Source organism: Elephantulus edwardii, unplaced genomic scaffold (assembly GCF_000299155.1).
Source record: "Elephantulus edwardii isolate Elephantulus edwardi_28Jun2011 unplaced genomic scaffold, EleEdw1.0 scaffold00003, whole genome shotgun sequence".
Lineage (NCBI taxonomy): Eukaryota > Metazoa > Chordata > Mammalia > Macroscelidea > Macroscelididae > Elephantulus > Elephantulus edwardii.
This window is the reverse complement of record NW_006399753.1, coordinates 17972820-17987297: the sequence shown is the minus strand read 5'-3', so window position 1 is coordinate 17987297 and position 14478 is coordinate 17972820. Positions and strand designations below refer to the sequence as shown.

General features: G+C 48.0%; 1 protein-coding gene and 1 pseudogene across 1 annotated transcript in view; both read left to right on the top strand.

The window, feature by feature from the left end:
* The first annotated feature begins 3454 nt into the window (after nucleotides 1-3454).
* LOC102856358 lies at nucleotides 3455-3864 on the top strand (annotated as a pseudogene).
* An 8458-nt stretch (nucleotides 3865-12322) lies between these two features.
* The window catches only part of FAM83A (family with sequence similarity 83, member A), an 18989-nt gene continuing 16833 nt past the window's right edge, over nucleotides 12323-14478 (top strand). The window contains exon 1 of the mRNA XM_006879313.1: nucleotides 12323-12802. Coding sequence (XP_006879375.1) covers nucleotides 12323-12802 — 480 coding nt within the window. The remainder of the gene's footprint in view (nucleotides 12803-14478) is intronic.

Genomic DNA, 14478 nt, shown 5'->3' with positions numbered 1-14478 from the left:
GGGCATCCTTGCCTAGTTCCTGTTCTTAAAGGGAATGCCTTTAACCTCTCTCCATTAAGAACAATGTTGGCTCTTGGGTTTTCATAGATACTTTTTACAGTCTAGTTCTTAAATATTTTTTAAAAAGTTAAATACACTCCACTGCTTGCTGTAAAGTCTGAACAGATTCCTAGTGGGTTTTTACAGGCTATAAATCACATGGGAGGAGATTACCCATCTCTCTCTCTCAGAGCCGTGGGGGGATTCAAACTATCAAAGAGGCACAGCCTTTGGGTTGTGTAGTTCCCTGCTGATTATACCACCAGAGCTACCTATATGAGTCTGTTTGGTGGTTTTACTCATAAACACTATAAACTATAAATAAGGATAAATTTCACCTTAGGGGCTTATATGTCTGCAAATTTACCAACAACAAAAAAGGAAATTCTCATCATTTTATATAAGCCATAAATCCCCAGTAATGGAGCAGAGACTCTAGAGGAGGAAATTTAAGAGATCATGAGGTTTTGTAACTGTGGGACCCTGGAGAATAAACAATGGTTTTACTGTGTGCTGTGGATGAAATCATGGACGACTGCCTGCAAGAAGCAGCCTGTGGCCATAGGAGAGAACAGCCTTGACTCAGGAAGAGGACTAGAGAAGACCGGCCCCACCCAAGCTTCCTGTTTCCAAGTGTAAAGACCTGAGAGAGGTTAGTTGATATCTCTGGCTGGACCTCCAGGCCTGTTCCCACCTCCACCCCACCCCTTGGCTGCCAGCAAAAGCAGAAGCTGCTGAAGCTCATGGACCCACCTCTGTGGAGCTGATTTTATGCAAAAGGGATTGATTGGTGTTGACAGGGAGCTATTTACCCGTCTCATTAATTATGCCAAGTAATTTTCAATCTAATTGCGCTTCTCGGGTCACTGGGTAATGACTCTGCAATCTTCATGCTGCTTGGAGTCTGGATGGGAAGGGGCTGGTGCTCTGTAGAGTCAGAGAGGCACCCTGCTCCTCCAGGTCCAGCCGCCAGCCCAGGCTCCTAGCGCAGCTGCCCTGAGCAGAGTCAGAATGCAGAATTCCCTGTCAGTCCACATGCCCTCTGTGCAAATGGGTCTCGGCTGCATCACCGCATCACAGGCATGGATGGAGAGCATCGAGGTGCAAGCACTGGGGTCAAGATGCTAAGTCATGCCTTGCTGCCCTCCACCTCCCAGAGAGCTCACAGCCTAAAGGATCCCCTTGATGCCAGCTGTTAGACAGTCCGGCACTGCTTAGAGCCACCATTTTCTAGCCAAACCCAAACCACCAAGCTCTACCTGAAGAACTGACTTAGTCAAGCTGTATCTCAGTTTCCCCCATCAAACAAAGCAATCAGGGCTCTGAATCGGATGTGGTGTCCGCCGCCCTCCGCCCTGGGGCGTGGCGTCCCCTCGTGGTCATATGAACTCACTGCCACGCGTTCTGAACTAACTCGAGGCTGGTGAGCCCCGGTGGGTCCAAGGCTGTAAACTGTTCACGAGCTGCATGCCGGTCTCTCTCCTGAGGGGTCAGGGGTGGATTCCGAGAACCAGAGAGGTGCAGGCTTTGGTGGGCAGTACAATTCCTTACGGATCAGGTCCCCAGAGCTCCCTAAGGATAAACCGATGCCTTTGAATTAAGATTTTGGTGGTGAAAATTGAGCTTACTCTGAACTGCCAGAAGGAACAAACATGCCCTTGAAGAAGTAAGTCATCACACCCTCAGGATGGGGAGACTTCGCCTCATGTACTTTGGTCATGTCATCAGGACTCCATGCCTCTTAGTAAAGGAGCAGGTCAGAGAAAAAGGGGGAGACTCTGAGCGGCTGTGACAACAGGCTCAGGTGTGACAATGGTGTGAAGACGGTGCAGGACCAGTGTGTTGTTGTACGTCGAGTCATTATGAGTTGGAGGCCCCGGATGGCACTTGACAACAATTACTACAAGACCGTGACAGGGACATCCTGGTTTCCATTATCCTTACTGTGGTTACTTTGATCAGTGCTCCTTGTACAACACACTCTCCCATCTCTGCTGCCCCGTTTCCTCGCTTCAGATCTGTCACCCAGACCAGACGACCCTCGCCCTCTGTGCGTGCCACTCAGGGGCTGATGCTGTCACCCATTCCCGTGCCTGTCCTCCTCACCTGACTTGAGCCAAGCTGTCACACATGAAGATGCCTCCAGCCCCACTCAGAGCTGGCCCCTCCTCACCTCTCTCAGGCCCTGATAGCTGCTTTATCAGAGCCATCACACACCCTGTGCCCAGCATGGACGTCCACCTTGCTCTGCTTTGCTTGATGGCTTTAGGGCTGAATTGTCAGGAAGGATGCGGATGGGAAGGAGAGGGAGAGCAGGAGTGAAGGGGGAGGAGACATTTTTAATACTATGAAAAATACACTTGTGAATGTTAAGCTAAAAAGTGACCAAAAAAAGATTCTTCAGCCTAGGACTCCAACTGGCTGAGATTGCTTTGCAAGTTCTTCACGAAAAGTGTAAAAAAAAAAAAAATATCACAATGCATGTATATTATAATGTCAACCATGCAAAAAGCTCAGAAAAAGTGTTAGCACCATCATTAAACAAACAAATTAAACATTAAACACCGTCATTAAACAAAAAAAGTCCATTGCTGTCGTCACGTCTGAGTCCTGGCAACCTTGCGTGTTACAGAGAAGAACTAGTCTACTGGTGTTTTTTTACTGTGGTCCTGGGACCAGCGGGTGGGTTCCAACCAGCAACCTTTGGTTAGTAGTTGGGTACAAACCATTTGCATCCTGTAGAAACCCTAGACTGAAGGAATCATAGCAGGATGTTCTCTTACCATAAATCCTCCGCCCTGCAAGGTTACTCACACTTTGAGCTTGTTATCATTCTGAGAACAGAGAAGGTGGATTCAGAATAAATCAAGTGTCTCTAATTCCTCAAACAGACTCTTCCTGGCCAGGTGACCCCGGGCAGGTTAGTTACATAACCTCAGTGCCTCAGTATTCTTCATCCGTAAAGACTCAGAGGGTTGCTATGTGGATCGAATGAGTCAAAATACAGAAAAGGCTTAGAATAGTAGGTGACTAGGAGCAGACATCCTGGAGAGGTTAGCCATTCTTAGGTGGATAAGAAGATGAAGTTCACTAAGGTCCTGTAAGTTACCTGCACACCGTCACGTGTTATCATAGGCACCATCTGAACTCAGTCATCTGTGTCTACAAAGTTCAAGGAATTAAAAACTACTCAAACTCATCGCTGTTGTCAGGTCAGAACCTGCCTCACAGCTGCCCCTCCAGTGGGTTTCAGAGGCTGTAAATCACACAGGAGGAAATTGCCCATCTTTCTCCTTCCAAGTAGTTGGAGGATTAAATAGTGAGGGCGAGCCGCCACCGTGCCGCCTTCACTCCGAAGCCAGCGCCGCCGAGCTCCAGCCGACGAAGGGGGGGTAAGTGAAGAGGTGTTTATAGCATGGCTCGTACAAAGCACACCGCCCGCAAATCAACCGGTGGGAAAGCACCCAGGAAGCAGCTCGCGACAAAAGCCGCTCGCAAGAGCGCACGCTCTACTGGCGGGGTGAAGAAGCCGCATCGCTACAGGCTGGTACTGTGGCACTCCGTGAAATCAGGCGTCATCAGAAGTCCACTGAACTCCTGATTCGAAAACTTCCCTTCCAGCGTCTGGTGCGAGAAATTGCTCAGGACTTCAAAACAGATCTGCGCTTTCAGAGCGCAGCCATTGGTGCTTTGCAGGAGGCAAGTGAGGCCTATCTGGTTGGCCTCTTTGAAGACACCAACCTGTGTGCCATCCATGCCAAACGTGTAACAATAATGCCAAAAGACATCCAGCTAGCACGCCACATACGTGGAGAGCGTGCTTAAGAATCGGTTAGGATGGGAAACATTTCATTCTTTTTTTTTAAAAAAACCCTCTTCTTCCTGTTATTGGTAGTTCTTGAACATTAGATAATTTTTTTGCATGGGGTCAAAAGGTACCTAAGTATATGATTGTGAATGGAAACATAGGGGGCAGAAATCAGGGATTGGCAGTTTTTCCATTTTCATTTGTGTGTGAAGTTCTAATATAAATGTGGGGATATAAAGCATTACTGCAAGTCAGAAAAAAAAAATGTTTCCGTAAACAAGTTTCAGCAGTTCAACTTTGTAACAATTATAAATAAACCTGTTAAATTTTTCTGGACAATGCCAGCATTTGGATTTTTTTAAAACAAGTAAATTTCTTATTGATGGCAACTAAATAGTGTTTGTAGCATTTTTATCATACAGTAGATCCATCCATTCACTACACTTTTCTAACTGAGTTGTCCTCCATGCAAGTACATGTTTTTAATGTTGTCTGTCTTCTGTGCTGTTCTGTAAGTTTGCTATTAAAATACATTAAACTATAAAAAAAAATAGTGAGGGCAAACAGGCATTGCACTCTTACTAGGACAAGATTGATGGGACAAGTTCTCTGAGCATCTTGGGACCTTGGAGTAGAAATTATTAAAGCTGCTTGGGAATTGTCAGGAAAAGCTCCCTGACACAGCCATTCAGGAAAGGCCTGAATGCCGAGAAGGACCTATACAACTTGGGGTGGTGGAGAGGACCCCAGGTTGAGGAAGGGGTGTGGCGGGGCAGGGTGGCAGGCCTCTCATGCATCCAGCATCACTGAGAGCTGACTGCTCATCTGAGCCCTAGACCATGCTTCCTCCATCTCAGCACTGTTTTGGGGACTTTGGGGGCTGGTTGTGAAATGTGTGCTGCCCACCAAAATCTCTCACCTCCACCCATCAACAGCCCTAGCAACCCCCTCCAATTATGGTAACCAAAAACCTCTCTAGACACAGCCAAATGCCCCCTAACCCAAAGTGAATCCCTGCCATCTAGTTGATTCTGACTCAGTGACCCTATGTTGTTGTTATGTGCCATCAAGTTGCTTCAACTCTTAGTGACCCTATGCACAATTATTTGAACCCTGCTCTACCCTGAGCCAATTTCACTATCTCTAGCACACCTACCCCTATCACCCCAGTTATATGTCAATTCATCTCCTCTTCCAGGGTCTTCCAATCCCAACCTTTCCAAGCATGATCTCCTTCTCCAAAAAGACTGGTCCCTCCTGGCCATGTGCTCAAAGTATGTGAGACAGAGTCTCAAAATCCTTGCCTCCAAAGAGCAGCTTGGTTTCACCCTTTCCAGGACAGACCTGTTAGTTCTCTTGGCAGTCAGTCCACAGTATGTTTAAAACTCTTCTCCAGCACCATAACTCAAAGGCAACTATTCTTCTTCTGTCATTCTTGGTCATCGAGCATCTTTCTGATGCATAGCAAATAATTGTGAAGATCTTTGTGTTGATCAGGCACACCTGAGTCTCTAAATTGACATCCTTGCTCTCACTCTGGAGAGATTCCTGACAGCAGATTTCTCAAATTCAATTCGTCCTTTGGTTTCCTGAATGCTGATGCCAAGAATGTTGACTGTGGAACCAAGCAAGCTGAACTTTTTAACAACCTCAATCTCTTCTCCATCTATCACGATGTTGCCAGTTGGTCCAGTGGTAAGAATCTTTCTCTCTCTCTCTCTGTCTCTCTCTCCCTCCCTCTCCTTCTCTCCCTCTCTCCCTCTCTCCCTCTCTTTCTGTGACTCAGTGCAACCCAATGAACAAAAGGCTTGAAGCCTCTCTACAACTACCGACATTTATCAAAGTTCATAGCATTTCCGGAGGCATGTTATTTAGGAAGTGAATGTCACTCTTGCTTCCAATATATATAGACTCCACCAACTCTTCCAGTAAACAAAGATGGGCACTCTCCTCCCATGTGATTGACAGCCTTTGGAAACATGCTGGAGGGTCAGCTGTGAGTCTCTTCTGACCTGACAGCACATATCACAGCCTAACATCGGGGAAGTCTCCTGTTCCTCTCTGACCCTCTCTTTCACCCAAGACAATGAGAGATCAGGCTGGATCTGACTCCCTCTTTGAGAGTAGAATGAAAAGAGTGAGAATGAGCCAAAATATCTCCCCTTCCCCCCGGCTTACGTTGCTTATTTGTAATTATTTTACATGTGTGTGTATATAATTTCCGCATAATAAGCTTATGTTGTACATGCTGGGACATTTAGAGAATACAGAGCAATCAAAGAAGGTGGGGAAAACCACCAAACCCAATCCATTAGCATTCTGGTGCATGGCCACTTGGTCTGTGTGTCCAGGTGGGGTTTATTTTATTTTATTATTTATTTCAATGAAAATTTACAGAGACTTTGGATTTCCATTCATTCATTATTGCACTCACTTTCCTCCCCTCCCAACCCTCCCCCTTCCCCAGTACACTACCCTCTTGGAAAAGTAAAATTCTTTCATTGTTTTACAACCCCTCCCTCCCAGGTCCATTCCATTATGCAGCCTTCACTCTCGACTCCTGACATGATGAAAACACCTAATCACATATCCCTTTTAAACAGTTTTCTCTCTCATCTGTTTCAATGCAGTATACATTATTGAACCCATCTTTCTCAGTCTCCCCCTAACCCCGAGGTCAGTCCCGTTTTACAACAGTGGCACCATGCAGTATTTGTCCTTTTGTGACTGAGATACTTCACTCAGCATAATGTCCTCCATGCTCACCCATTTTGAATAATATTGCATGAGTTCCTTGTTTTTCAATGCAGCATAGTATTCCATTGTGTGAATATACCACAGCTTCTCTATCCATTCGTTTGTTGATGGACACTTAGGTTGTTTCCAATTCTTTGTATAAAGCCGCGATAAACATGGGTGTGCATATATCTGCTTGGATGTCAGTTATGGTCTCTTTGGGGTATATTCCCAGTAGTGGAATTGCTGGGTCAAATGGTATCTCTATTTGCAACTTTTTGAGAAAGCACCATGCAGCCTTCCGTAGTGGTTGCACCATTTTACACTCCCACCAACAGTGAATGAGGATCCCAGTTTCTCCACAACCTTGCCAGCATTTGTTGCTTGCTGTTCTGTTAAATTTTGCAATTCTGACTGGAGTGAGATGATATCTCATAGTTGTTTTGGTCCAGGTGGTTTTAAAGCTCTTTGTTAAAAGAATTGTGTTACTATTTTAGCCATCATGTGGATTTAAGGTACTTAGAAGCAATCCTTGTTCATTTTAGGCCCTGGTCAAAAACTGTATCGCGACATGAATATTAAATGCTGGAAACCAGGAGGCCATTCAGAGCAACTGGTCACTAGCCTGGTGACTAGACGCGGACAAGCTGACATAGACTGAGTCTCCTCACAGCTGTGAAGTATGAGGGACCAGGTCTAGGAGTGAGTGTGTCAGGTTCACACACACACGCCACAGGGGCAGGGGATCCTGCTGACCTGGACCTCGTTACCTTTCCACACCTGGGCATTTGATGAGACTTCTGAGCCCTAGAAAAGAGGCTAGACCCACGTTAGTCATTAGTGGCCTTCCTGGGGGAGGAGGATACAGAAAGTGTGGACTACACTGTTGGAGGGAGTGATATAAAAATGACTATCTATAAGATTTTATGCATTGTTTCCACTGAAATGTATGCTTTTCCCATAAAAACATCCCAGCAGTTAGTTATAATAACAAAAGCATTTTTTTTCATACTTTGGAATCCGAGTTTTCATGAATCCATATACCTATACGGCTCAGCTCCGCCGGGAGGGGCAGGTCCTTGGGTAAAGACATCATGCTGGAAAAAGTAGAGGGTCAGAGAGAGAGGAAGACCCCTAACAAGGTGGACTGACACGGTGGAACAAGAACTCGAGCACGTCAGGGAGGGTGGGGATAGCTCAGGCGAGGGCAAGAGTCTCATCTGTTGTTCATAGAGTTGCTGTGAGTCATAGTCAACTCAAGGGCACCTAACAACAACAATTCACCCTTTGGACCTTCTCACTGCTGTCAGAGCTGACACTACTAGTCGATGACAATGACACTTCAAATGACATGGAGACAAGCCTGCATGTGTTAGAGGCACACGCTGTTGTTTTCACTAATGCTGCTGTTTCTATGTTTTATTGTGGTTGTTCGGTGCCATCGACCCATGTGACTTTATGAACAGCAAATCCAAGCCCAGTCCTATCCTGTGCCATCCTCACACTTTCTGGCACACTAGAGCCCATTACAGCAGCACCTTGTTAATCCACTTGGTTGAGAGTCTTCCTCTCCTTCACAGACCGTCTAACTTTCTAAGCATCATGTTCTTCTCCAAGGAATAGCCCCTCCTAGCCACATACCTGATGTATGTGAGGTGAAACCTCCTCATCCCTGCCTCCAAAGAGCACTCTGGCTGCACCTTCTCCAAGACGTGTTTGTGACGTATATAAATATGTCTTGGTGTTCCTATAGTTGTTGATTTTCTAAAAGTTTTTGATGTTTTAGCTACAGCATTGTGGTACTTATTATTTGTGAACCTCTATCAATAGATTTTTTTCCCCTAGAATGAAGGAGCAATTAAAGGAAAAGGAGAAAAATAAAAAAGGCTTACACCCACTCACCAATAATGTTAGCATTCAGTGCAGGAAGAAGACTTTACAAAACTTTTTAGTAGTTGTTGTTAGGTACAGTTGCGTTAGAACCAACCCATAGCTTATCATCCAGCAGGTTTTCAGAGACAGTAAATCTCAGGGTGGGAGACTGCCCATCCTTCTCCCAGGAGCAGCTGGTGGATTTGAACAACTTACCTTTGGGATTGCAGCTCAGTTTCTTACTGCTAGGCCACCAGAACTCCCCATTTTGTTGATAGTATTCATATATCTAAGAAATACTACATTTAACAGTTTACAACTATATTGATCACCTGTTATTCTATTATTAAAATGGCTAATAATCACGCCTAAGGATTGAGAAGGCCTGACGCTGGAGGAAGTCCTGGGCTGGGGGGGAATGACACCACTGCATGACAGTAATCCTAGTGATGTCACTGCTTGGCATACTTTCAAGGCAGAAAGAATTGGCTCAGATGAGATCCCCACAATATTCACCTCCTTCTTTCATTCTCCCCTACAAACATCCTGGAACTAACAATAGGGTTTGTAATGTTTTGAGAGTACACAGGAAAGGGACAGGTAGGGGATGAGTGACATTTGGCACCATGGAAAGCACATGGTTTTAGAATCACAGTGTCTGGTTCTACCACTTACTGGCTGGGTGGCATTAGCAAGTTACTCAACCTCTCTGAGCTGTGGTTTCCTCACTCATCCAGGGAGTCCTAATAATCCCTTCCTCTTTCAGCACTGAGTCCACACAAGGTGAGAACTTAATGGGGCGCAATGTAGGGGAGCTCAGACTGGGGTGTTCTCATGGGTCTTTTTTTTCTAAATTAATTTTAATGAAAGTTTACAGTGACTTAGGGTTTCCATTCATTCATTGTTACACTTTTCTCCCAGCCCACTCTCTCTCCCCACCCCGTTCGCACTTCTCTTTGAAAAGTAAAAGAAAAATTCTTTCATTGTTATACAATCCCTCCCCCCAGGTCCACTCCACTATGCAGCCTTTGTTCTGGACTCCTGCCATGACAAAAATACCTAATAACATATTCCTTTTAAACACTTTTCTCCCTCATCTGTTTCAATGCAGTATACATTATTGAACCCATCTTTCACAGTCTCCCTCCAATACCGATGTCAGTCCCGTTGTACAACAGTGACAGTGTGCAATATTTGTCCTTTTGTGACTGAGATATTTCACTCAGCATAATGTCCTCCAGGGTCACCCATTTTGAATAATATTGCATGAGTTCCTTGTTTTTCAATGTAGCATAGTATTCGATTGTGTGAATATACCACAGCTTCTCTATCCACTAGTTTGTTGATGGGCACTTAGGTTGTTTCCAACTCTTTACTATGGTAAATAAGGCAGCAATAAACATGGATGTTGCATATATCTACTTGGGTGGCCTTATGGTTTCTTTGGGGTATATTCCCAGTAATAGAATTGCTGGGTCAAATGGTATCTCTATTTCAAACTTTTTGAAAAAGCACCACACCGCCTTCCACAGTGGTTGCACCATTTTACACTCCCACCAACAGTGATAAGGGTTCCAGTTTCTCCGCAACCTCGCCAGCATTTGATGTTTACTGTTCTGTTAAATGTTGCTATTCTTACTAGGGTGAGATGATATCTCATAGTTGTTTTGTTTCATGGGGCATTTTGTGCCAGTTCTCAAATTCTAGACCCAGGACCTATTACTCAACTTGCCACCAGTGGAAGCTGTCAAGCATCTTTGAGATGTAAGAACCGAAGACAGTCCTACGGAGTAGTCTTCCCCTCCCTCTTCTCTTGCACTAGAGGGAGATTACAAGTGAAGGATGCGGGATCAGAGAGCGGGCCGAGGAGGACACAGACTTGGCCAGAGAGGAGAGTAGGTGGGGAGGGCATTTCAGAAGAGGCTAAGTCCATCTACACATGCAAGAGGTGGCAGAAGGAAGGCAGGAAAGGGCACAGGGCCAGAGCAAGATGCCAGGCTGCTGGCTTTGTCCTAGCAGAGGTTTTGTATATTGTAGCAAGAAGAGAAAATGAAGCAAAGGAGTGTTGTCCAATCCAGGTCATGAATTGATTCCCAGTGTCCTTCATGAGAGAAGAAATTCCTTTTCCCTGTCTGTACTGTGCTTTTCAGGAGGTGAAAGTCCTTTAAAATTACATTTATCCTCTTTAGAGGGAGCCTGTGGGCTGCAGTCAGGTAGGTTATAGGAACTTAGAGCTGCTTTCCTCCAAATGAGCAGAAATGCCAGAGAGAGACAGATGGAAAGAGATGAGAGAGAGAGAGTGAGAGAGAGAGAGTGAGAGAGAGAGAGAGAAGGGTGGAGAGGAAGAGAGAGAGTCAGTTAAGGTCCTTACATGTTTGCAGACCTCATAGTCCTGGTTTCCTGACGTAATTCCTGTTACACGCTGAGAACAAAGCCATTGAGTCAATCCTGACTCATGGTGACCTTCCGAGGTTTTCTGAGGCTGCACTTTTCAACAGTAGGAGACAGCCTCACCTTTTCCCAGACAAAGATGAGTTCAAACGCTGCCCTTTATGGTAAGCAGCCCAGTGCTCAGCCTGCGGTACCACAGGACTCATCGTTAGCGTCCCGGGCCCTATGTGCCCCTTCAATCTGCACTCGTCTTGAGGTGATGATCCATCCTCTAGCCCCTGGGATGTGGCTTCAGAGCTGTCCAAGGTGCACTCGAGGACAGGCAGCCACATCCAGGGGCCAGTGGGGAGCCCTCCAGCCTTCTGGGCCTCAGCGTTCTCTAGGACAGATCCCCCACCATCTCCCAGCAGTGCCAACAGGAGCCTCCCTGCTCAGGAACACACCTTACGTCTGTCCACTGTCCTTCCTGCCTCTCCTCCCCAATCCCTTATCAGGACTTCTTGGGGTCACCTTCCGAAAAGACTTAAAATACAAGAGATAAAAGTCATTGTGGAGTCAATCTCATCCCATGTGCATCAGGACAGAGCCGTGTTCCAGTCAGGTTTTCCAAGGCTGGTTTTTCAGGAGTTTGCCAGGACTTTCTTCCAAGGCACCTCTGGATGGACTATCTTTTCTGTCTGTCAGCAGCTGGGCACATCAGCCATCACTAGGTACTCTACAAATGATTGTTCTTGTCCTCAATCCTGTTTCCATCCAAACCCAAAGACAACCTCAATCCTATTACCCCAGCAGCTAGTGAACTGATCAGGAGAGAGATAAGCCTGCCAGCCGCACACTGCCACCTCCCACTCCAGCCTGGGGACAGGCTGACCACATGATGTCACAGGCCTTCATTTCTCAGGGGACTCAAGTGGCCACTTCTAACGGGTCAGCGCTGGCCCCAGCACTGGGATCTTAGCCGACATTCAAAGAAGACAATGACAAGCACAACACAGAGTGTTTGGAGAGGACAGGGAGGCGTGGGAATTCAGGGTGTGACTGTGGGGAGGGCGGGGAAGGGGTGAGCCCTGGCCTGCCTCCAGCCCCCCTCCTTCAGGTTAAGGAAACAGTCTTTCTTTCCCCACAGGAACAAGCTGGTCTTTGCACCAGCTTGTGAGTGGGGACACAGGAAGGCACAGTCGTCCTCTCTGGAGGTCTCCTAAATTTGTCCCAAGGCCTGGGGGTCTGGGGCTTCCTGGAGATTGCCAGCTGAGTGGGCAGGCTTTGGCCCAGGCCCTAGAGGAAGGAAGTCACAGCTGACTGTGCCAGGTGGAGCAGAGGCCGGCCTGAGGGCAGGGCGGTGGCCCCGGGTGATAAGCCAGCCACCACTGCTGAGCTCCTTCTAGGACACCTCTGGTGGGAAGGACACCTCTGGTGGAGACAGGATCCCAGGAGGCTCTTCTGGCCCAGCTCCTCTCCCACCTGGGCACGGGCACCATGAGCCGGCCCAGGCATGTGGGCAAGATCTGGAAACGCCTGGAAGATGTTAAGAACCAGTGGGCCCGGCCAGCCAAGGCCGACTTCAGTGACAATGAGAGTGCCCGGCTGGCCACAGATGCCCTCCTGGATGGGGGTCCGGAGGCCTACTGGCGGGCACTGAGCCAGGAAGGTGAGGTAGACTTCCTGTCCTCCGAGGAGGCCCACTACATCCAGGCCCAGGCCAAGGAGCCCCCCTGCACCCCGGAGCCCCTGGCAGGGCCCGAGGCAGGCCTCAAGGGACAGGACATGGCCTCCTTGCCATCGGACACCTACTTCCCTGTGGCCTCAGAAGGCAGCGAGCCAGCCCTGCTGCGCACCTGGGCCTCGGCCGAGAAGCCCTACCTGAAGGAGAAGTCCAGCGCCACCGTGTACCTGCAGACGGACAAGCACAACAACATCAGGGACCTGGTCCGACGCTGCATCGCCCGGACCAGCCAGGTAGCATGGGGTGTGAGGAGCCTGGTCATCAGCTGGGGGTGTGGGTGGGCTGGGGTACACTCTGCTTTAGGGTGAAGGTCCAGGCTTTGCCCTGAGTTCCTGCCGCCACCTGTCACGGCCTGGGCCCAGACCACCACCACCCATCACCTACCAGAACTCCTGTGATCGCATGATGTCTGGCTCTCCTCTTTCCTGTCTTCTCCCACCCAAACTCCACAATCTTTTTCAACACTCCACACCTAAGCCAACCACCTGCTTACAGCCTCTGTTGGCTCCCAGTAGCCTCAGTGGGAAATGCTAATTCCTCAGCAGGGCTCACGGCCTCTCTGGTCCTCTCCCACCTCCTCCCTGCAGATCCTTGAACCCAGGGTGTTCTGATTTAGCATGTATTCATCTGAATAGCTCTACCCAGGGGCACTGGTAGAATTCAAGCCTTCCATACAGGAGACCCGGGTTTGATTCCCACCCAAGCACCTTCATGCACAGCCCCACCCATCCACCTGGGAAGATTTCAGCAGAGCTTCTGGACGATGGGGGTGTGCAGAAGATGGGGGGTCAGTGTGGAAGGTCCCTCCCTCCCCTGAGCATGTGCATGGTATCAGTGGCTTAGGAAGAAGCAAGTTCCTTCAAGACCAAAGCTTGGCGGGAGAATGTCAGTGGCAGGTGGGCTCATGTTCAGGGGAGGCACGGCAAGCTCCGGAAACGCTGGTCAGAAGGAACCTCAGGTGGCGGCAGCTCATTTAACAGATGGGGGCTCTGTCCCCGGGGTCTCACTTCTCCCAGGTCCCAGATGACTATTCAGCAAGGATATCAAGGTGCCCATTCATCCCCCCAAAGGTGAAGAAGGGCAGGGGGAGAATGGACTCCCGGGTGAAATAGTGTCGATTCGTCACTTCTCACTGAAATGATTCTGATACATTATAAAGGCCTCATAAAAGAATATGCTGCTATTTAAATTAGTGTTTTGCTTGAGTGTGTCTTCCGATGAAATCACCTCCCGAATTCAATACTCTCCCAAGTCTTTAACTAAGCTAGCTGCTGCCGTGTGGGTCCTGGCTCCAGGCAAGCCCATATGTCAGAGAATTGGGCTCCCTAAGCTTCATCAGAAACTGGGGCTCTTAGAGATAGATCATCAGAATGTTCTGTCAAGGCACCTTGGAGTAGACTCGAACTTCCAACCTTTTGATTAGGAGCAGAGCCTGCTAACTATTTGTTTACCAGCCAGGGATTTTGTGTTAAATTTTTGAGAAAGTGACCCAGATTACAGGGTGTGTGGAGGGAGAGGATAGGAAGAGGGGTCAGGAAAGGGAAATCAAAGACAGCAGGTGGGCTCTTCATGTGCCTGTGCCGTTTTAGGGCAGGATTTTGAGTTTCCAAGGAGGGCAGCAAGGGGGGGTTCACAGATAGGCTGGCAGGTGCCGCTGGCCGAGCAACCTCAGTGAGCCCCAGGGACCCCTGGAGTTGACAGGTGTTGTTAAGTTTCCATCCCCCACCTCCACAATCCTGCTCGTAACTGTGCCAGCTGTGTGTGTGTGTGTGTGTGTGTGAACTGTGTCCTTCATGTGTGTGTAACTGTGGTCACTGTGCTCTGTGTGTGTGTGTGTGTGTGTACTGGGCTAACTTTGCTGTGTGTGTGTGTGTGAACTGTGCCAGCTGTGTGTGTGTGTGTGTGTGTG